We start from the raw sequence: 24828 nt of genomic DNA, 5'->3' as shown, positions 1-24828 counted from the left end.
ATCCTCCTTAGTGAATACCGAACCAAAGTACTTGTTCAATTGGTCCGCCATTTCTTTGTTCCCCGTTATGACTTCCCCTGATTCTGACTGCAGGGGACCTACGTTTGTCTTCACCAACCTTTTTCTCTTTACATACCTATAGAAACTTTTGCAATCCGCCTTAATGTTCCCTGCAAGCTTCTTCTCGTACTCCATTTTCCCTGTCCTAATCAAACCCTTTGTCCTCCTCTGCTGAGTTCTAAATTTCTCCCAGTCCCCAGGTTCGCTGCTATTTCTGGCCAATTTGTATGCCACTTCCTTGGCTTTAATACTATCCCTGATTTCCCTAGATAGCCACGGTTGAGCCACCTTCCCCTTTTTATTTTTACGCCAGACAGGAATGTACAATTGTTGTAGTTCATCCATGCGGTCTCTAAATGTCTGCCATTGCCCATCCACAGTCAACCCCCTAAGTATCATTCGCCAATCTATCCTAGCCAATTCACGCCTCATACCTTCAAAGTTACCCTTCTTTAAGTTCTGGACCATGGTCTCTGAAATTACTGTTTCATTCTCCATCCTAATGCAGAATTCCACCATATTATGGTCACTCTTCCCCAAGGGGCCTCGCACAATAAGATTGCTAATTAATCCTCTCTCATTACACAACACCCAGTCTAAGATGGCCTCCCCCCTAGTTGGTTCCTCAACATATTGGTCTAGAAAACCATCCCTTATGCACTCCAGGAAATCCTCCTCCACCGTATTGCTTCCAGTTTGGCTAGCCCAATCTATGTGCATATTAAAGTCACCCATTATAACTGCTACACCTTTATTGCATGCACCCCTAATTTCCTGTTTGATGCCCTCCCCAACATCCCTATTACTGTTTGGAGGTCTGTACACAACTCCTACTAACGTTTTTTGCCCTTTGGTGTTCTGCAGCTCTACCCATATAGATTCCACATCATCCAAGCTAATGTCTTTCCTAACTATTGCATTAATCTCCTCTTTAACCAGCAATGCTACCCCACCTCCTTTTCCTTTTATTCTATCCTTCCTGAATGTTGAATACCCCTGAATGTTGAGTTCCCAGCCCTGATCATCCTGGAGCCACGTCTCCGTAATCCCAATCACATCATATTTGTTAACATCTATTTGCACAATTAATTCATCCACCTTATTGCGGATACTCCTTGCATTAAGACACAAAGCCTTCAGGCTTGTTTTATTAACACCCTTTGTCCTTTTAGAATTTTGCTGTACAGTGGCCCTTTTTGTTCTTTGCCTTGGGTTTCTCTGCCCTCCACTTTTCCTCATCTTCTTTCTGTCTTTTGCTTTTGTCTCCTTTTTGTTTCCCTCTGTCTCCCTGCATTGGTTCCCATCCCCCTGCCATATTAGTTTAAATCCTCCCCAACAGCACTAGCAAACACTCCCCCTAGGACATTGGTTCCAGTCCTGCCCAGGTGCAGACCGTCCGGTTTGTACTGGTCCCACCTCCCCCAGAACCGGTCCCAATGCCCCAGGAATTTGAATCCCTCCCTGCTGCACCACTGCTCAAGCCACGTATTCATCTGCGCTATGATGCTGAGATGGCCATGGCTGTCGAAGCTTTCGAAAGCGAAGGCTCACCTGGGACAGCCCATCAGATCAAAGTCTGGACAAATAAAGTCCCGCTACTGTCTTTAGTTAAGAAATGTGTCTGAATGGGAACTGGGCAGCCACGTACGGGGCATGCCCTGAGGAATTTAAACTGTTTCATAGGCGCAAGGATGAACTCTCGATTCAGGCCGATTGCCTACTGTGGGGAAACTGAGTAGTCATGCCCCAAAGGGGCAGGGAGGTGTTTATCAGAGAACTTCACAATGAGTAACCGGGCATTGTCATGATGAAGGCAATTGCCAGGCCACACGTTTGGAGGCCAGGGATAGATGCAGACCTGGAACTTTGTGTTCGCAGGTGCAACACATGTGCTCAGCTGGGCAAAGCACCCAGGGAAGCCCCCCTTAGCCCCTGGTCCTGGCCCGCCAAGCCATGATCACGCATCCATGTGGACTACGCAGGTCCTTTCATGGGAAAAATGTTTTTGGTTGTAGTAGACCCTACTCCAAATGGATTGAGTGTGCCATTTTAACTTCAAGCACATCCTCAGCCACAGTCGAACATCTACGGGCAATGTTCGCCGCCCACGGTTTACCGGATGTCTTGGTCAGCGACAATGGCCCCTGCTTCACAAGCACTGAATTCCAGGATTTCATGGCAGGCAATGGAATCAACCATGTCAGAACGGCACCGTTCAAGCCGGCCTCAAACGGCCAGGCAGAACGAGCAGTGCAGATAATCAAACGGGGATGCTCAGAATCCAAGAGGGTCCCCTACAAAGCCGCTTATCACGCCTCCTGTTGACCAATAGATCCCGACTACATTCGCTCACAGGGGTTTCACCCGCAGAGCTGCTAATGAAAAGGATGCTCAAAACCAGGTTATCCCTTATACATCCTACTATGAAAGAAATTGTTGAGAGCAGGTGTCAGTCACAATGTGACTACCATGACAGGAATGCGAGGGCGCGATGTATTCATGTCAATTACCCTGTTTTTGTCCTTAATTACACTGCAGGGCCCAAATGGCTTGCAGGCACTGTGATTGCCAAAGAGGGGTATAGGGTTTTGCTAGTTAAACTTACCAATGGACAAATCTGCCGCAAACACGTGGATCAAGATAAAAGAAGGTTCAGCAATCCCATAGAAGAAGCAGAGGAAGAACACGACATAGAGTTTACTCCACCACAGGTGACCGAACACCGGAACCAAGTGGAGGAGAGTCCTGTCACTGTGGGCAGTCCGGACAGGCCTGAGGTACCGCAAACAGCAGACACTCAGGCCAGCGCCCAACAACCAGAGCCCCAACTCAGGCGCTCTACAAGGGAGCGTAAACCACCAGAGAGACTTAACCTGTGTCCCAATAAAACTTTGGGGGGGAGGTGATGTCATGTATTCAACTATCATTGTAACCCATTTATTATCTGACCTAAGTTGTACACCTTGAGAACATTGACCACAAGCGGGTGAACTTGTGGGAGACACTCCTAACCTGGACTTTTAGGTATAAAAGGGGAAGCTCCACCCACCTTCATCACTTGAGGTCTTGGTAATAAAGGTAACTGGTCACAGAGTGACCTTCTGTCAAGTATGGGCCTCGTGTGCATTTATACTGTATAGTAAGGACATATCAATTATGAGGCGGCTTAACAAGGTGGATGCAGAGAGGAAGGGGGAGACTAGACCTAGAGGGCATGATCTTAGAATTTAAAACAGAAATGAGGAGGAATTTCTTCTCTCAGAAGGTTGTAAATCTGTGGAATTTGCTGCCTCGGAGAGCTGTGGAAGCTGGGACATTGAATACATTTAAGACAGAAATAGACAGTTTCTTAACCGATCAGGGAATAAGGGGTTCTGTGGAGCGGGCGGGGAAGTGGAACTGAGCCCATGATCAGATCAGCCATGATCATATTAAATGGCGGAGCATGCTCGAGGGGCCGTGTGGCCGACTCCTGCTCCTATTTCTTATGTTCTTAATAAATTAGCCAAAATAAATGTGAAGTTATTTGGAAAGTTGTAGCCGTATCATTTTGATAATTGTTATTTACAGCAACTAAGTAAAACCTAATACAAGGTGGTAGAACTACTTTTATACAAGTAACTTGAGTGTGGTGTATTTAAAGAATGATTAAAGGATGTCCTGACCAATATATATCCTTTAACCAACATCACTAAAACAGATTATCTGGTCATCATCACATTGCAGTTTTTGGGAGCTTGCTGTGTGCAAATTGGCTGCCACGTTTCCTACATTACAACAGTTACTGCTCTTCAAAAACTACTTAAATGGCTGTAAATCCTTTGGGACGTCCTGAGGTCATGAAAGGCGTTATATAAATGCAAGTCTTTCTTTTTAATCAGGAACTACAATTTACACGTAATGACAGCCCATGTCTAACAATGAAGGATTAATTCACGGTCCTGCACTCACAATGGGGAAGCTGCCCTTACAGGAGGGATGGGTTGGGGACAGGACTAAAATACTCGAGCTCCAATTCTCTGACCCACACTCTCTGGGAACACAGTTCCCCCACTGAAACCATGCAATTATGGAATCACCCTTTTATAAAAGAAAAATGAAAATATTGCCGGAGCACCAGGCTGCCTTCCCAAATATGCCTTTTCTTGAAAATCCAAGTTGGGCTAGAAATTCGTTTTTTGGCCATCGCGGTATTTTTTTCGCCAAAAATACCGCTAATCACTGCCATTTTTAAAAGGCCTAATTTTCGTCACTAAATGCGCCCAGTGGTAAAAATCGGCGTTGCACGAGGATTCGCGGCGGAAAGCGCGTTCTTCGCCAACTTTAGTTCGAGGCTGATTACCGCTGTGGGAGAGGCCTTGGGAGGTGGGGGGGGGGGGGAAACATACAAAAAAATAGCAATTGAATCGCTGAAAAATAATCAAAAAATAAAAACTTGAACTTACCTTTTTTGCAGGTCTTCACACCTACCGCTGTTTTTGGGGCTGCAACGCAGGTTTTTTCTTGGGCGTTTTTATTTTGCCCAGAATGCGACTGCGGCAAAAATCCAAACTACGGCGATAGCGCTATTTCCGGTCTTGCACCTTGGCGGTCCGCTTTTCAGTGGTATTTCAAAAACACCGCCGCAAGACTTCGAAACTAGCGGATCACCATTTTTCACCTAAAACGGCAAAATATTGCCGAAAAACCGGGCACAAGGTTGGTCAATTTCCAGTTCCTGGTGCATCTTTTGTTTATACCATGAGAGGACGATGGCGCTTGAAATGAAGTAATCTTGCATCACGTCCTTGAAACAAAAATGTCGCCGTCGTGAAACACAACAATGGGACGAATTTTCCGTCGGTAGCTCTGCCAGCGCACTGCTTCGCGTGCCAGAATCAAATTTTCAGGGCCGGATTAAGAATTCCTGAGGCCCTGAGCACCATGAACATACAGGGTGCCCTCTGCATTCCCGACACAGCCCCCAATCCATTACAGTACAAACATGTAGTAAAGTGCATGAAGAAGTTGGCTCGTAGAATATTTACACATTGCAGTCATAACATAATAATATACTGTGCTTAAATGAAACGAAAGCCCCAAATTTGGCCCTGCAAATTTCAGGAATTTAGGCACTCACAATTTTCCCTCCACCACAATGAAAATGTGTCGTTATATATTCGCTAACAAATTCTGCTTAAAATGTATCTGTAGGTTTTGTCCCTCTTTGAGCCACATGCCATTCACCTGCTGAAAAACTCATGGTGCAGGCTCCTGATGACAGGCCCATCAGTCACAGGAACAGGAGGAGGCCATTCAGCCCCTTGACACTGTTCCACCAATCAAGGAGATAATGGCTAATCTGTATCTTAACTCCATCCACCTACCTTGGCTCCGAAACCCTTAATACCCTTGCCTTACAAAAATCTATCAATCTCAACCTTGAAATTTTCAATCACCTAGCCTTTAATTAGTGAACACAGTCCATGGCACACAGTGTTGGACATCCAGTAGAACTGTGACCAATTGAGTCGTTGTGATTCATTCCAGGCAGGTCTTTCCGAAAGGATTGCCCGAGGAGTTTTCTTTCGTCGCCACATTCCGCCTGAAGAGAACCACCAAAAGGGAGCGATGGCACTTCTGGCAGGTCACTGATCAGTCTGGCAACGTGCAGGTAGGCAAAGAGCTTCCCTCAACTGTGCCGTCAGCAAATAAAACTGCAGATGCCATGTTATGTATGCAATAAAGGTTCAAACTGAGTATTGTTTAACTAAGCAAAGTACATACAACCTTGCTTCTGCTTTATTTTGGCCCAAAGTGCCTGACTCACAAAATGGCTGGCCTTTTTATGCCAGAGCAGCACCATGTGCGTGCTGCTCAGTGGCCTCCAGCAAAGGCACCATCTGGTGGCTACAAACAGCACATACACATACATGACAATACCCTCCTCTGAGATCTTATCACAGTCTTTCACAGGTTGAGACGGTCCGGTGCTTTACACTCCCGGGTTGACAGTCACAGTTCGATTCTGGCCTTGGAGTCTGTTGTGGCTGGATGACTGACTTGTTGGGGGTGGCAGTGGCCATGTCAGGATTTGTAAGTCCATTTTTATTGAACAAGTCCGTGATGGAAATTCTGGGTTCATTGATGACCCTTGAGTCCATTGAAGGCTGCTGGTAGGTTGGTTGGTCGTCGACGGTTTCTTCGTCCGACTGCTGTGTGCCTCAGCTTTGTTTGATCCATGTGTTTCCTGCAAGTTTGCCCATTCTTGAGCTTAATAATGAATACTCTGTTGCCCTCCTTGGCCATGACCATACCAGTGATCCATTTGGGACCCTGACCATTCAACACATATACAAGATCATTAACAGAAATCTCACGTGACACAGTTGCGCAATCATGGTACCCTTGTTGACTCTGTCTTCTGTATTCAACATGATTACTTAAATCCGGGTGTACAAGAGATAACTTGGTCTTAAGACCTCTTTTCATCATGAGTTCAGCAGGCGAGACCCCTGTGAGTGTGTGGGGTCTTGTCCTGTATCTCAGCAGTATGCAAGACAAGCGGGTCTGCAGTGACCCTTGGGTTACTCTCCTCATGCTTTGCTTGATCATTTGTACTGCACGTTCTGCTTGCCTGTTGGACACAGGATTGAACGGTGCTGACCTGACATGTTTTATGCTGTTAAGTTTTACAAACTCCTGAAACTCCTGACTGGTGAAGCACAACCCATTGTCGCTCACCACTATGTCCAGCAGACCATGTGTCGCGAACATGACATTGAGATTCTCTATGGTTGCCATGGACATACTGGATGACATGATTATGCATTCTATCCACTTCAAATAAGCATCCACCACCACTAAAAACATCTTGCCCAGGAAGGGACCTGCAAAATCTACATGGATCCTGGACCAAGGTTTGAATGGTCATGACCACAGACTCAGCGGTGATTCCACTGGTGCTTTGCTGAGCTGCATGCAGGTGTTGCACTGATGCACACATGCTTCCAGCTCAGAATCAATTCCTGGCCACCATACGTGGGACCTGCCGATGGCCTTCATCATCACTATACCAGGATGTGTGCTGTGTAACTCACACGCAAACTTCTCTCTCCCTTTCTTGGGCATTACAACTCGATTGCCCCACAATATGCAATCTGCTTGAATAGACAGTTCGTCCTTGCGACGAATGTACGGTTTGGCCTCCTTGCACATTTGCTTAGGTATGGCAGACCAATCCCCTTTGAGGATGCAACCCTTTACCACCGATAATAGCGAGTCCTGGCTGGTCCAGGTCTTAACTTGTTGAGCCATTACAGGGGTACCTTCACTCTCAAAAGCATCCATGATTAACATTAAATCTGCCGGTTGTGGTTTTCCACCTCCGGTGTGGGCAATGGCAACCGGCTCAAAGCATCGGCACAATTCTCTGAGCCAGGTCTGTGGCAAATGACATAATCATAGGCAGATAATGTCAGCACCCACCTTTGGATGTGGGATGAAGCGTTGGTATTGATACCTTTGCTCTTGGAAAACAACGGAATGAGCAGCTTGTGATCAGTCTCGAATCGAACCTCAGACCCAACAGGTATTGATGCATCTTTTTAACACCGTACACACACGGTAAAGCTTCTTTTTCTACCATACTGTAGGTTCTTTCTACTTTAGACAAACTTTTGGATGCATAAGCGACAGGTTGAAGTTTCCCCGACTTATTGGCTTGTTGTAACACGCAACCAATTCCATATGACGATGCGTGTCACAGGCCAAAACTAAACATTTACATGGGTCATAATGTGCCAGCAGCTTGTTCGAATAAAGCAAATTGGTGGCTTTCTCGAAGGCTCTGTTTGCAATGCGCCCCACACCCAGTTGTTGCCTTTTCTCAATAGCATGTGCAGTGGTTCAAGTAAGGTGCTCAATTTAAGTAGGAAGTTACCAAAGTAGTTGAGTAGATCCAAGAACGAATGCAGCTCCGACACATTCTGCTGCTTGGGTGCATTCTTGATGGCTTTGGTTTTCACGTCAGTAGGTCTGATGTCATCAGAGGCGATTTTCCTCCCGAGGAATTCGATCTCCGGTGCCATGAAGACGCACTTCGGGCATTTAAGTCTGAGTCCCACTCTGTCCAAACGCAGTAGAACCTCTTCCAGGTTGTTCAGATATTCCTTGGAGTCACCACTGGTGATCAGGATGTCATATTGGAACCCGACGGTTCTGAGAATGGATTTCAGTAGACTTTTCATATTCCTCTGGAATATTGCTGCAGCCGAGCGAATTCCAAACGGGCACCCTGTGGTAAATAAACAGTCCTTTGTGCATGTTAATGCACGTAAGTCTCTTCGACGTCTCGACCAGCTCCTGCGTCATGTAGGCCGACGTCAAGTCCAGTTTTTGAACGACTTCCCTCCAGCTAGTGTCGTAAACAAGTCATCAGCCTTTGGTAATGGGTACTGATCTTGTTTCGAAACCCTGTTGATAGTAGCCTTGTGGTCTCCACAGATTCTGACCGTGTCATCACTTTTCAGCACAGGAACAATGGGGCTGGCCCATTCATTAAAATTAACCAGTGATATGATCCCTTCACGCTGGAGTCTCTCCAGTTCAATTTCAACCTATCCCTCATCATATACGGCACTGCTCGAGCTTTATGATGGACTGGTCTTGCATCTGAGTCCTCGTGGGATCTGCACCTTGGTTCAGTTGCCGATACCCAGTTCGAACAGCGAGGAGAACTTGCTCAATACTTGGGCACATGTATCTTCCTCCAACGACAATGCCTTTTTGTTGTTCCAGTCACATCTGATTTTCTCCAACCAGCTCCTGCCGAGCAGCATTGGGCCATTGCCTGGAACAATCCACAGCGGTAACTCGTGAACCGCACCGTTATATGACACATTAATTTGTGCACTGCCAATCACCTTTATCAGTTCTTTGGTGTACGTGTGCAGCTTGGCATTAACAGGGCTCAGCCTGGGCCTCACAGTCTTAGTATCCCACAGCTTATTAAATGCCCTCTCGTTCATGATCGACTGACTCGCCCTGAGTCCAGTTCCATCGATACCGGTATCGCGTTAAACTTCACATTAATCAAAATTGGTTTACTCTTGGTTATGAAAGAGTACAGTCCATACACTTCCTCCTCTGGCATCTCGGATTGCGTATCCGGATCCCCGCTAGTCTGACTCTCATCCACCACGTGGTATGTCGCAGCTCGCTTGCTCATCTGCGGACACTTGTGCTGGAGATGCCCCACTCTCAGACAGCCTTTGCAACTATATTGCTTAAATCGGCACTGCTGGTGCCAATGATTTTCCCCACAATGCCAACACTGAGAAGTCTGATACATTCCCGCTGGCGGACTTTGGGCAGCCACAGGTTTCGCGAATGCAGCCGGATAGGCCCTACCATATGCCGCTCTGCAGAATGCAGATTCAATCGCATTTATTGTACTTGCTGAGGTTCGGTTCTTTACCGCTATTTGCTTTAGACTCCTATCCGTCGTCGTACATGATTGTGCAATCTGGATGGCCCTTTTTAAATCCACTGCCAGAAGTTTGCCCAGGATCACCTTGTGGTTGATACCGATAACAAAGAAGTCCCACAGCATGTCTCCCAACACCGTCACGAACTTGCACAGTCCCGCTAGACGTCTCAGGTTGGCAACGAATTCCACTGCGCTCTGGCCCTCCAATCGAACGTGTGTATAAAACCTGTATCACGAGATGATGATGCCGTCGTCTGGCTTAAGGTGCTTCTGTACCAATGTACACAACTCCTCGTACGTTTTCTCTGTTGGATCACTAGGCATGAGTAGATTCTTTATCAGACCGTAGATCTTTGAACCGCACACAGTGAGGAACACGGCCCGGCACCGATCTGCATCGTCGACCCGCTCCATTTTGTTGGCCACGAAGTACTGGTTCAAACGGCTCACAAAGTCTGCCCAATCTTCTCCCTCCACGAATTGTTCTAAAAATCCAATCATGCTCATTTGCAAACAAAGGTTCTTGTATTCTTGTCGCCAAATGTTATGTCTGCAGTAAAGGTTCAAATTGAGTACTGTTTAACTAAGCAAGGTACAACCTTGCTTCTGCTTTATTTTGGCCCAAAGTACCTAACTCACAAAGTGGCTGGCCTTTTATACCAGAGCAGCACTATGTGCATGCTGCTCGGTGGCCTCCAGCAATGGCACCATCTGGTGGCTACAAACAGCACATACACATACATAACATGCTGGAAATTTGAAACGAAACCAGAAACTATTGGAAACGCTCAGCAGGCCAGTGATCATTTGTAGAGAGAACAGACGAGTTAAAGTTCTGCTTGCTTACCCTTCTTCAGTGCTCAGTTTGGGGTGAGATGTGACTGGGGGGTGGATTTTATTGTGTCCTTAGATGCTCTAGCAATGACTCCATGAGACAGTGTGTTGTACTTGAACTGTAGTGACCTTAGTCCTTTATTAGTTAACTCCAGAATGAGGATCACCCCTGATGGCCTGCCTTTTATACTAGGCCAGGCACCTACGAGTCTCCCACTGCTGTGCCCTCTGGTGGCACACCTTGAGATGGTACCAACAGTAGCCATGTAGAATACATGACATCACTCCCCGCTGAACCCTCAGTGCAAATCGCTTCTGCATTGACTGTGCTCTGCGCTTAGCTCTATGTGGGTTTTGTCTGGTTGACCTCTGCCAGGCCAGCTCAACCTTAGGTGAGTAGTTGGTGCAATGGCGTGCTGTTGGTTGCTGTTTGTGTGTGTGTGTTCCTAACCACTCCATTCTCCCCCACTCCCACACTGATGTGGCGGGGGCTCCTGACATTCAAGTTCAGGTAAGTGGATTTTGCGTTTTCTTTCTTTTTTTTTTTGTGGTTCCGTGGTGCGACAAGATGCCTTGTCAATGCGGTGACCGGTGCAGGAGGACGAGTTAGTTCTGGAGCTGCTGGGTTGTGTCCCTGCAGTCTGGTGGTGGTTCAGTGCCTGGTGCTGGCAGTGGGAACCCGGTTGGCTCGCATAGCCTGCTCTCGGGGCTGTTACCATGGTCCCTAATGTCAGGCAGGTTCACAGATATCTGTGACCCCCCCGTCCTTTCTTTACGCCCTGGGTCCCAGCTGCTCCCTGAGGAGCTGTCGTCTAGCAGTGCACAGGGAACGGCTGACTTGCTGGCCAGAGCGTCGCTTGATTTGAGGTCCTGACTGGTGCTTGTTTCCTCTGGGGGAACAGTGGCGGGTGACCCTACATCTAGGGGTATGGCCTTAGTGCAGTCTGCACCTTCAGGTTCATGGCCATTGGTGCCATCGGTTGCCTGAGAGATGGAGCCGACCCGGGGTATGGTATCACTACAGTTGCCATTGCCCTGCTGAGGTCGCTTTGCTCCGCAGCTCGTGTGTGTTGGCTGCTTGTGGCCACACTGCGTGGTGCCTGACTCTGGTCCCCGGGACGCAGGCTAGCTCGCTGGACCTGTGTGCACCCGATGGGTGGGTGCGTGCATTGGGAATCCTGCATTGCACAGCTTTTCCTTACTTATGATGGGCACTCTAGGAGTCCAATCACGGTTGCGTGACTTTTCCTCGCTGGTTGCATATGCACAGTTCAGATCATCAATTACACATGGTACATAATCGCGCGACTTTTCCTCTCTTATTGCATGTATACAATTTCGATGATCAATTACACATTTTACATGATCAGTTACAATTTACATAATCCATTGCACCTTTTGTCTCTAGCTTACAATTACTGTTACATTGCTTAAATGTTTGGACCTGTCCCTTTAGTTGTAGTGGGTTGCAGGCCTCCTTTAAGAGAACCTTGCTTGCTTTATCCCAATTCGCTTCTCCATTTGGTGCCACGTGTTGCTCCATCAGCGCTGCACCTCGTGGTCTGGCCGCGGCCATCTTTGTCTTCAGTGCATCGCCTCGTGGTTTGGACGCCATCTTTCCTTCGTCCACAATGTCGACTGCAGTGATCCTCTTCTCCTTGGGTTCTGTCTCCGCAGTTGGGAAGTCGCTTCTGGATCCGATTTTCTTCCTCCTGAGTCCTGCCACTGGAGCCTGGAAGGAGGGTTTGGGTCGTCTCAGCTGGATCATCTCCACGCAGCCATGTTGAGCGGTCTGTGTCTCGGGTGCCATGCTGGTCAGCTCTCCAATGCCGGGTCCACCCTCAGGTGAGGGCTTGCTTTGCCTCTAAGCGCAGAGGGCTTCGATCGCTGGAGGGGTGAAATCTTCCCACTTCCACTGGATCTTCTCCATCCACCTTCTGCCGATCAGCGTTGGTCCATCACCTGCAACAATCCACAGAGGTAACTTGTGCACCGCGCCATCATGGAGTATCTTTACATTCACACTACCAATGACTGGGATGATTTCATTGGTGTAGGTGCGCAGTTTTGCTTGAACCGAGGTCAACTCGGGTCATTCAGCCGGATTGTCCCATGGCCTCTCAAAGGCTCCTTGATTCATCACTGACTGGCTCGCCCCTGTGTTCACTTCCTTGAAGGCTGGATTTCCCTCTATCTCGACTTCCATCTTCAGCGGGGAGCACTCGGTGGTGCAGGTAAACATGCTATGTACCTCCCCGTGGGACTGGGCTGTCTCTCTGTCTAACAATTCATAATCCACGCTGGATTCATGGCCGTCTGCAGACTCCTCATCAACACAGTGAGTCCTATTTCTCTTACACATTCACTGGAGGTGGCCCTTTGTGCTGCAGCCTTTGCAAACATAGTCTTTAAAACAGCACTAGTGAGTGCTGTGATTCCCTCCACAATACCAGCATGGTGCTACTCGATTAGCCCCCCTCGGCGGACTCTGAGTTAAGGGACTCGGGGGGCCTGTTCTCTCTTCCTTGAGAGGGTTCACGCTCTACAGTTCAGCTCCTGAATGGTGCCACTCTGTGCACAGTACCTGCCGGGTTTGAGTCCTGAGGGTGAGACATCTGCCTAGAGCTGCAGGTCGAGGTCATGAATGCCTGGCTCACAGAAATGGCCTTCTGCAGGGTGACTGTGGTATCTGCCGACAGTAGCTTGTGAAGAAGGCCCTCATGGCCAATTCCAATTACAAAATGCCCCGCAGCGCTTCGGTGAGGTGGGTGCCGAACTCGCACGGTGCAGCCAGCCTCCTGAGGTCTGCGGCATACTTCGCGACTTCCTGGCCTTCGGGCCATCAGTGGGTATAGAACTGGTGTCTGGCTGTGAGGATGCTCTCCTTGGGCTTGAGTTGCTCCTGGAACAGGGTCACGAGCTCCTTGTACGACTTGGTCATTGTCTTCGCTGGTGCCAGCAAGTCCCTAACGAGGCCATAGACGTTGGGCCCACAACTGGTTAGCAGGATAGCGTGGCGCTTATCAGCCAGTGCGACCGGGTCGTCTCCTGCCAGGTCGTTTGCTGTAAAGAAGTGTTCTAACTGGGAGGGAGTAGAGAGGATAGGGAAGATGGCAAGGTCTAGGGGGTGCCAATGAATAAAGGTAGGAAAGTTAGCATGGTTGGAGAGATTTAGGCAAGACAAGAGGACAATGCTTGCAGAGGACAGAGGGTGAGGGGAACCGAGATGGAGACTGAAATCCCCATGGGTGAGGAGTTGCCCAGTGCAGAGGCTGAGGGAGGACATTTCTGGGAGAAACTCGGGATGGGGCTTCAGGAGCTTGGGAGACAATGCCGATTTTTAAAGGAGAGGTCAGAAGGGTGGAACAAGGTGAGGTACTTGAAGGAGGAGAATGGGGAGCCATGCCACACCATCACTATGGCGGTTTGAGCAAGGCAGGAGGTGTAAAGTATAGCCGGAGGGGAGACTTCGGTAAGGGGCAAGGTTTTGCAGCACGAGCTGAATTTCAGTCAGAGCTAGGATGTCAATCATCCAGTAGTTGGGATTGTTGCTCACAAGGAGGCAACAACAGGCCCTTCAGAGAATACCAAGAAAGGCATAGATGGTACCTTCAGGCTTATTCAAGGGAGATTTGGGCCTGGGAGGGCGGTGGGAGAATAGCAAAGTAGAGGCATAGTGATGGGATAGGGTAGGAATTAGGAGTGCAAAGTACCTGAGAGGGGAGAAATGAAAAGTCTGGCTGACAGGAAGGGGAAGAGGAAAGAGCAAAGGGCAAGAGATGGGTCAACAGGGATAATAAGGAGATAGAAGTAATGGCCTTGGGCCCAGAGTGGTAACCAAAATGTACATGTGAATGAACCAAGAATGAGGAATTACATATGTTATGTATGCATGCTTGCATACATGTCTGCAACACTGAATGTACCTTATACTGTACACACCTTATCTGTACACCAGAGGGTGCTGTTGCTGGAGACCTGAGGGTTACCTGATCACTGCAGGTAACCCAGTATAAAAGGGAGCTCACAGCTTGCTGTCCTCACTTGAGGAGCTGCAAATAAAGGACTACAGTCTACACAGTTTAAGTACCATTCTTCTGCCTCATGGAGTCATTACCAAGGTGCCTACGTACATAATAATTGGCGACGAGGTCACGAACTACACGCTCAGCATGTCGAATCTCAGCAACTTTCAGCAATTCACCGATGGGGAAGATTGTGATGCTTTTGTAGAACGATTGGAACATTTCTTCATAGCCAACGACCTGGATGGGGACACACCGGCTACACGACCGAAAAGCGCAGGGCCATCTTGCTTAGCAGTTGTGGGCCCACCATCCATTGTCTCGTCAGGGACTTGCTAGCCCCGGAGAAGGCAACGACCAAGAGCTATGAGGAACTTGTAACACTAATACAGGAGCAACTACAACCAAAAGAAAGCATCCTCACAGCCAGGCACTGGTTCTACATTTCCGGCGACCCGTAGGCCAAGAAATTGCGAAGTATGCTGCACATTGAAGAAGACTAGCTGCACCGTGTGATTTTGCCAACCACCCTAATGAAACACTAAGGGACATATTTGCCATCGGAATCGGCCACGAGGGCCTCCTGCACAAATTGCTCTCTGCGGACATCACAGTCACCTTGCAGAAAGCAATTCAAGTGAGCCAGGCCTACATGATTTCGGCCGGCGACTCCAGGCGAATACTGACCCAGGACTCTAAACCAGCGAACGCTGTGCACCGCATGGCTACTTCTAAAGGCAGAAATGCTGCCCCGAGTCATGCAACCCTGAGTCTGCCACATGGGGCAAACGGATGGCCCCGTGCTGGCGTTATGGAGGAAACCACAGGGCCTACCAGTGCCGCTACAAAGACTATACATGCAAAGGTTGCAAAGAGAAAGGGAACCTCCAGAAAATGTGCGGAAAAAGCTTTACTCACCGCGTCACTGAAGAGTTGGCTGATCACCGGGCTCCGACACAGATGAAGATGAAGCAGCTCAACCCCTGGAAGAGGAGTATGGAATTTATACCTGCTCCACTAATGTTCTCTGTGGAAGATGGAAGAAGACATCGACGGAGTCCTAGTTTCGATGGAGATCGACACGGGGCGAGCCAGTCTGTGATGAGCCAAACGACCTTTGAAAAAATTTTGATAAATCCTTCCAATCGACCAAAACCGTCTACTGTCCAAGCAAAGCTGCTCATCTACACCAAAGGTAAAATCCCAGTCGTTGGCAGTGTGGACGTCCAGGTCTCCTATGGCGGCGTGATGAACAACCCTGTGGATCGTTGCCGGCGATGGTCCCACGCTGCTGGGAAGGAATTGGATGAACCCGGTCCAAATCGGTCAAAGTGGCGACGGCCTCCGGGCTCCAGCAATCGACACCCCACGCAGCCCCGAACATGGATCTATCGCTGCATCTAGAGATCCCACCGTCCAGCTTGACTGCGTGGTGACGACTCCACAACACCGTGGCGAAATCTTCAGGACCGAAAGTCCAAACTTCACCTTCCAGGCCGGGGCAGCACTCCAAGAGGCGAACATCGTTGAGATAAGTGGATTCCCGATGTTCATGGCTGAACCTGAGGAAGAAAAGACCACCACAGCCTACCTGGAGGAGAGCCAGAAGATGGCGGCCGCACCACGAGGAGAAGAACCTACAATCAAAATGGCCGCGACCAGACAACGAAGTGCAGCGTTGGAGGAGCGCCACGTGGCACCGACCGGCGAATCAGATTGGAAGGCTCCCTTAAAGGAGACCAGTAACCCAAAGAATTTAAAGGGACAGTTTCAACTGAAAGATGACAAGGGCTTTAAAGCTAAAAATGCAGTAAATGGGTGTAGGTATGACAATGTAATGAGGAATTATGATTCTGGTGTAACTGATGTGAAAAATGAAATGAATGCCTATGTAAGTAAGGTTAAGAACAAGCTTGTAAGGTCTAATGATTATAGTAGCAAATTCAAAATGTCTAATGTAACCATGTATGGGGAGACCATGATACAAGAAAGTGATGTAAATGCTGCAATTAACAATGTAATGGTAGTTAATAATGTAGACTCGACTATGTGTGATAGGAGCCAAGGTGTAATGTATACAGGTAAGAGACTGTTAAAGGACACTGGGTTCTACAGGGACAATGTAAATGCTAGAGGAATCCCCCCATGGGAGACCCCCAGGTCCAGCGGGCTACCAGACCATGTAGCCTGAACTTTTGGAACAAATGTGATGCCCCAGGGAGGACTCACACACACCCAGTGGGAGCAGACCCACTACAGGAACAGTGGTTAATGGGCAGAACAGCCACCACCATGGCAACCTGCCCCAGACCGGCCCTACACCCCCTGGCCACCAGAGCCAGCACCAGGAGCGAGAGACCAGTACCCTCCAGCTTTCGTGGCAAACCCTGGGATGACCAGACCCTCATCCCAAATGGAGGACAAGGAGCCCACACAGTCCTGTGGCCCTGCCCATCACCACACACTCACCAACACCACAGAGTATGGATCCTACCCACTGCTGCACTGGCTACCCCACTGAGGGATCCCACAGCAGTGACACCCACATGGTCTGTGTGTGAGGGGGGGAAACGTATGAGGCCAGTCTCAAGCACAGGGATCACACCTGGTACCCACACAACCCTCACTACAACCTCCCATAGCCCACTACTGATCATCTCCCCAGGTCATGACAATAAGGACTTGAAAAATGCTTAGGGGGGAGTGTTGTTATGTATGCATGCTTGTATTGTTGTATGATGTCTGTAACACTGAATGTACCTTACACTGTACACACCTTACCTCTACACCAGAGGGTGCTGCTGCTGGAGACCTAAGGGTTACCTGCACACAATGCAGGTAACCCAGTTTAAAAGGAAGCTCACAGCTTGGTGTCCTCACTTGAGGAGCTGCAAATAAAGGACTACAGTCTACACAGTTTAAGTACCATTCCTCTGCCTCGGGGAGTCATTACCAAGGTGCCTCCATACATAATAACATAGAATTACATAGCACAGAAACAGACCATTTGGCCCAACCAGTCCATGCCGGTATTTATCCTCCACACGAGCCTTCCTCCCATCCTTCCTCATCTAACTCTATCAGCATAACCTTCTATTCCCTTCTCCCTCGTGTACTTATCTACCTTCTCCTTAAATGTACCTACGCTAGTCACCTCAACTATTCCCTGTAGTAGCGAGTTCCACGTTCTCACCACTCTCTGGGTAGAGTTACTTAGGCAGGGCAGAGATTAGAAGAAGCGCCCTCATTGTAAGTAGAGGATCTTCTCCCTTCCTCCAGGTGCTTTCGACTAGATGGATCAAATGTTGCAACACGTTAATGTTGCAATAAATGTTTCAATAGCTCATTAACCAACTGTCAGCCCACAGGCGCTAGACTTCACTGGATCAATACCCTCACCAACCACGAAAGCACACCGCAGCACAAGGCTCATAAATTCAACAGAACTTTGAATCTTTCTCTTTTGCTGATCCTTCAATGAGTCTCTCCCTTTGTCTCCAATGCCTCATTGAATCTCTCCCTCTATCTCCCATCCTTCAGTGTGTGTCTCCCTCTGTTCCTGAGCATTCAGTGAATGTCTCTCTTCTGCAATCACTTGGTTTGTTTCTCCCTCTGTCGCTCTGATAACCAAGAAATTACTGTTGGAGATGTTAGGGGCGTATGTTGGTAGGAGTTTCCATCTGCAAAATTAGCCAAGGCATTCATTTATTTATTTTAATGAGTTAACACCTTCAGTAAGAAATCGGATGGAGGAACGTCATATAAAAACATTTTTAAGCATTCATCTGCTAATAGTGACAATTGTAATTTCTAGGCTTAAGAAAATAAGTCATTCAATTGCGTGCTCTCAGCATGAAGTCCCACCCACTGGGAGCTTATATTGATAGATTGCCTCCCAATATTTTTGATGGGTGAAAAGTCATGGGTTTTGCAAGCGCTATCAGTACAGCCGACCGGCAGGGATCCTGCTGTGTGCGTGCAATCGGAAAAGATCACCCTTTTTTGTATTGAGCAGCTATTGTCACTGTAAACAATCTCGTGAGCATAGGTAGTTCCTTCCTGCTCTCCTGATAACACTGAAACTTGCTGCTTTAACATAACCCTCTGGTGCCCAGGCCATTCTTTATATATGTGCCTGGACAGTAAGCATTGTCCTTCTGTCCAAGTTGGACACCACAAGTCCAATCAGGGTTTAGTAAATAATGATCAGATTTGGGAGGCTATGATTGTCCCCTCCCTCCCTAGCCCACTGGCTTGAAGACCCCTTGTAACACCCCGCACTGCCTGTCCCACTGATAAGTCAGCACACACTGATCTAACCTGACCAAAAATGCCACATTGGACTTGATTAAACTGAACACGACACACCAGTCTTCAAATCATTAGAATTCAAGTGCTTTTTTACAGTCATAGAATCATAGAATAGTACAACACAGAAAGAGGCCATTCGGCCCATTGAGTCCATGCCGATTCTTTCGAAGAGCAATCCAGTTAGTCCCACTCCCCCGCTCTTTCCCCATGTCCCTGCAATTTTTTTTCCTTCAAGTATTTATCCAATTCCCTTTTGAAGGCTACTATTGAATCTGTATCCACCACTCTATCAGGCAATGCTTTCCAAATCCTAACCATTCATTGCATAAAAAAGGTTTTTCCTCACTTCGCCTCTGGTTCTTTTGCCTGTCACCTTAAATCTGTGGCCTCTGGTTATCGTCCCTTCAGTCATTGGAAACAGTTTCTCTTTATTTACTCTATCTCAACCCTTCATTATTTTGAACACCTCTATCAAATCTTCTCTTAGCCTTCTCTGCTCCAAGGAGAACAACCCCAGCTTCTCCAGTCTATCCACATAACTGCAACCCCTCATCCCTGGAACCACTCTAGCAAATTTCTTCAGTACCCTCTTCAAAGCCTCACGGCCTTCCTAAAGTGTGCTGCCCAGAATTGGACACAATACTGCAGCTGGGACTGAACTAATGTATAAAAGTTTAGTAAAACTTCCTGGCTTTTGTACTCTTTGCCTCTATTTATAAAGCCCAGGATCCCATATGCTTATTAACTGCTTTGTTAACCTGTCCTGCCACCTTCACAGATTTGTGACAAACACCCCCAGGTCTTGCAACCCCATTTAAAATTGTAACATTTAGTGTGTATGGTCTCTCCTCATTCTTCCTACCAAAATGTATCACCTCACACTTCTCTGCATTGAATTTCATCTGCCATGTGTCTGCCCATTTCACTAGCCTGTTTATGTCTTCTTGAAGTCTATTACTATCTTCCTCACTGTTTACTACATTTCAAGTTTTGTGTTGTCTGCAAATTTTGAAATTATGTCGTGTTTCCCCCAAGTCCAAGTCATTAATGTGTATCAAAAACTGCAGTGCTCTACGCCGATTCTTTCGAAGAGCAATCAGTTAGTCCCACTCCCCCGCTCTTTTCCCCATGTCCCTGCAATATTTTCTCCTTCAAGTGTTTATCCAATTCCCTTTTGGAGGCTACTATTGAATCTGTATCCACCACTCTATCAGGCAATGCTTTCCAAATCCTAACCACTCATTGCATAAAAAAGGTTTTTCCTCACTTCGCCTCTGGTTCTTTTACCTGTCACCTTAAATCTGTGGCCTCTGGTTATCGTCCCTTCAGTCATTGGAAACAGTTTCTGTTTATTTACTCTATCTCAACCCTTCATTATTTTGAACACCTCGATCAAATCTCCTCTTAGCCTTCTCTGCTCCAAGGAGAACAACCCCAGCTGAACCTCGGGGAACACCACTGTATATGCCCCTCCAGCCTGAAAGCAGTCATTCACCACAACTCCCTGTTTTCTATCCCTTAGCCAATTGTGCACCCATGCTGTTGCTGCTTCTTTTATCCCATGGGCTTCAATTTTGTTAACAATCCAAATATATGGTACAGTACTTTATCAAATGCCTTTGAAAGTCCATACACATAACATCAACCACACTATCCGCATTCACCCTCTCTGTTACTTCATCAAAAAGCTCAATCAAGTTAGTCAAACACAGTTTGCCCTTAACAAATCTGTGCTGGCTCTCCTTTATTAGTCTGTGCTTGTCCAAATGGTTGTTAAATTTCTCCTGGATTATTGTTTCTCAAAGCTACCCCACCACCAATGTTAAACTGACTGCCTTGTAATTGCCAGGTTTGTCCTTCTCCCCATTTTTTGAACAAAATGTAACATTTGCAATCCTCCAGCCCTCTACACCACCCCTGTATCAAAGGAGGATTGGAAGATTGTGGCCAGTATCTCTGCAATTTCTACCCTTACTTCCCTCAGAGAACTAGGATGCATCCCATCCAAACCGAGGGACTTATCCATTTTAATTATTACCAGTCTGTCCAGTATCTCCTCTTTATCTCTTTCTATCTCATCCAGTATCCCAGCAACCTCCTCGTTTACTGTAGCTTTGGCAAAGTCCTCTTCCTGGGTAACCACCAATGCAAAGTATCATTTAGTACCTCAGCCATGCCTTCGGCCTCCACAAATAGTTGTCCATTTTGGTCCCGAACCTGGCCCACCGGCACAGAGATTGATTATCTGTGTGCCCTTAGGCTGACATCTCTCCTCTTCTTCCTTCAGGTCTCCATCATTATGGATGGAAGTAAAAAAGTGGTGGAATACAGCGCCAAGGGGCGCTCTGGAAATACTTCACATTTGACGTTCAAGAAGCGGGAACTGGGCTCTCTGTTTGACCGGCAATGGCACAAGCTGGCAATTAATGTGAAGTCTGGGTCGGTGTCCCTTTACAAGGACTGTAAACTGGTCGACAGTAAGCGAAGTGAAGAGACAGAGAGCATTGATGTCCATGGGAAGACTGTCATTGGCGTCCGTGTTAGTGATGAGACACCTGTTGATGTAAGTAATTGTAAACCCACCAGAGGACATGGATTTTTGGAATGCAGTTAAATTATGTACTGCTTTCTATTAACTAGTTCAGGTTTAATTGGCATTAAAATGGAGAATCCATGATGACAATTTAAATTGGCTGGCTGAGACAGGATATGAAGGGCCTAGTTCCCTCAGCAGAGGGGTCAATAACCAGGGGGCATAGATTTAAAGTAGTTGGTAGAAGGATTAGAGGGGAGATGAGGAAGAATTTCTTCACCCAGAGGTTGGTGGGGGTCCGGAACATCACATTTAAAAAGTACTTGGATGTGCACTTAAAGAGCCGTAATCTACAGGGCTAGGACCTAGTGCTGGAAGGTGAGATTAGGCTGGGTAGCTCTTTTTCGATCGGCATGGACATGATGGGCGAATGGCTTCTGTCATAATTTTTCTATGATCTTATGATAAAAGGAAAATCTACAATGATCTGTTTCTGACATCTTTATGTAGTTTGACCTTCAACGGATACTGATTTACTGCAACCCTCAATTGGCAGAACTGGAGACCTGCTGTGAAATACCAGGTGCCCAGGTAGGACATTCAGTTTTATTCTCCAAACTAGCTTATTACGGTAGAGTTTACACCTGAATAGTTAAATACGATTGCAAAGCACACTAGAAGTGAAGTAGGCTGCTTGCGGTTAATTCTTAATTGTCAGCTCATTATCGTAATTACGAATCAGAATTAAACATGTGTAAAGTGCACACTCGTAGTAGGAGCAGAACATTGCATTGTAGGTGAAATTTAAAGGGATGAGGACAATTAAAGAAAGTGGCAGAACAGAGGGGGAACAAGTATCCTTTTAACCATTGTAAAAGCTTGAAGGCATTTGAACTAAGTGTCAAAACTGAAGAGGGAGAGGACAAAAATGAATTGAAACTAACTCGCACCAAGTCCCACTCACCCATCACCTCTTTGCTCACTGACCTACGCTGGCTCATCCATCACCCCTGTGCTCACTGACCTATACTGGCTCACCCATCACCCCTGTGCTCGCTGACCTCCATTGGCTCACCCATCACCCCTGTGCTCGCTGATCTACACTGGCTCACCCATCACCCCTGTGCTCGCTGACCTACACTGGCTCACCCATCACCCCTGTGCTCGCTGATCTACACTGGCTCACCCATCACCCCTGTGCTCACTGACCTATACTGGCTCACCCATCACCCCTGTGCTCACTGACCTACATTGGCTCACCCATCACCCCTGTGCTCACTGACCTACATTGGCTCACCCATCACCCCTGTGCTTGCTGACCTATATTGGCTCACCCATCACCCCTGTGCTTGCTGACCTATATTGGCTCACCCATCACCCCAGTGCTCGCTGACCTACACTGGCTCACCCATCACCCCTGTGCTCGCTGATCTACACTGGCTCACCCATCACCCCTGTGCTCGCTGACCTACCCATCACCCCTGTGCTCGCTGACCTACACTGGCTCACCCATCACCCCTGTGCTCGCTGATCTACACTGGCTCACCCATCACCCCTATGCTCGCTGACCTACATTGGCTCACCCATCACCCCTGTGCTCGCTGACCTACATTGGCTCACCCATCACCCCTGTGCTCGCTGACCTACATTGGCTCACCCATCACCCCTGTGCTCGCTGACCTACATTGGCTCACCCATCACCCCTGTGCTCGCTGACCTATATTGGCTCACCCATCACCCCTGTGCTCACTGACCTACACTGGCTCACCCATCACCCCTGTGCTCGCTGACCTATATTGGCTCACCCATCACCCCTGTGCTCGCTGACCTATATTGGCTCACCCATCACCACTGTGCTCGCTGACCTACTTTGGGTCCGGGTTAAGCAACGCTTCAATTTCAAAATTCTCATCCTTGTTTTCAAATCCCTCCATGGCCTCGCCCCTCCCTATCACTATAATCTCCTCCAGCCCCACAACCCCCTGATATATCTGCGCATCTCTAATTCTGCCCTCTTGAGCTTCCATTACAATCGCTCAACCATTCATGGCCGTGCCTTCTGTTGCCTACGCCCTGAGCTCAGGAATTCCCTTCCATAAATCTCTCCGGCTCTCTATCTCTCTTTCCTCCTTCAAGACGCTCCTTAAAACATACCTCTTTGACCAAGCTTTTGGTCGCTTGCCTTAATATCTCCTTATGTGGCACGGTGTCAAATTTTCTGTCTTATAATACAAGGGCTTTGGGACGTTTCACTACGTTAAAGGCGCTATATAAATACAGGTTGTTGTTGTTGTTGAAAGAATTTCACTGTGCTGGAATTGAAGTTGCATACAAGTAATGACTGAGCCCTATACCCAATCCTCTGTTTGGTGGCTGCTGAATTGGAGGTGATGCAGCACGAGGTGGTTGCAAGGCGGGCGTCCCTGTTTGCAACTCCGTGACATTAAGTCTAGCATTGTAGTACTCGTAGGAAAGAGGTGGAGGCCACAATGATCGGTACTGTCATGGCTGTGCCATACTATAGTTCCTTAGGCATGTCACCATTCTTTTTAACTGGTCAGGCACTGAGAATCCCATTGAAGAATTCATCTGTTGGAGGTTGAAGGACGCTTGAAAATCAGGCGCGATGTAAAATGTGCTGCCGTCTCGACCTCCCACAGATGACCAATTTCTCCCTCATTATTTCTGTCTCTGTGCTAAATGATATGACAGGTACTCCTCTAATTCTGTACCAACCCACACATTCTTTCAGTAATAAGGTTGGTGTAAAGTCCTGTCCCTGCAGTACAGACTCACACGAGGCACATGATGAAGTCAAGGTCACTCGGGACCTGCACCTTTATTACACAGCTCTCGAATGCCACACTTGCCTGAGACCTGTCTGGATATACCTGTGTAGAACAGGTATCCAGTGTTTCCTGCAAGTGCGCCCCTGGTGGTAAGGTAAACTTGTGGTTACAGGTCATATCTGGTTACAGTCATGTATAACATGGTAAGATACAGTTATGTACAGTAGTGTGAGATACATGACATCACCCTCCCCCGAGGTCTTATTGTCTTTATAGGTTCGGTCTCTCAGGTGGTCTACGCTCTCGTCTTAGTTGTGGTTCAGTTGTTTGCCTTGGTGCCTGTTTTTCTTTCGGTGTGATTGCTGGTATCTCGCCTGGGCTGTCTGTTTCGTTCAGTATGATTGTTGGTGACTCGCCCGGGCTGTCTGTTGGGATTGCTCTTTCCTCAGGTTGTTCCACCTGTCTGTCCACCAGGTGTGGTGTGAGTTCCACATTGTAGTCTGCCTCTGGTTCTTCAGTGTTATCAGTGAATCTACTTTTTACTTGGTCTGCATGCCTCCGGCAGGTTTGGCCATTGTCCATTTGGACTACAAGTAGCCTGTTTCCTTCCTTGCCTGTTACTGTCCCTGCAAGCCATTTGGGACCCCTGCCATAGCTTAGCACAAACACTTTGTCCCCTATCTCATTCCACCTCCCCCTCGAATTTCAGTCATGGTACTCAGTTAGCTTATGGCGCTTTGCCTCAATGATTTCATGCATGTCTGGGAGGATTAATGAGAGCCTTGTCTTTAAGGTCAGTTTCATCAA

At 47.7% G+C, this 24828-nt stretch overlaps 1 protein-coding gene across 1 annotated transcript in view; it reads left to right on the top strand.

The window, feature by feature from the left end:
* The window catches only part of LOC139267082 (collagen alpha-1(XIX) chain-like), a 679874-nt gene that overhangs the window by 193116 nt on the left and 461930 nt on the right, over nucleotides 1-24828 (top strand). The window contains exons 8-10 of the mRNA XM_070884859.1: nucleotides 5590-5713; nucleotides 20987-21262; nucleotides 21743-21823. Coding sequence (XP_070740960.1) covers nucleotides 5590-5713; nucleotides 20987-21262; nucleotides 21743-21823 — 481 coding nt within the window. The remainder of the gene's footprint in view (nucleotides 1-5589; nucleotides 5714-20986; nucleotides 21263-21742; nucleotides 21824-24828) is intronic.

Source organism: Pristiophorus japonicus, chromosome 7 (genome assembly GCF_044704955.1).
Source record: "Pristiophorus japonicus isolate sPriJap1 chromosome 7, sPriJap1.hap1, whole genome shotgun sequence".
In the NCBI taxonomy this organism is placed as follows: domain Eukaryota; kingdom Metazoa; phylum Chordata; class Chondrichthyes; family Pristiophoridae; genus Pristiophorus; species Pristiophorus japonicus.
The sequence above is the reverse complement of the archived record's forward strand: the minus strand, read 5'-3'. Positions and strand labels throughout refer to the sequence as shown.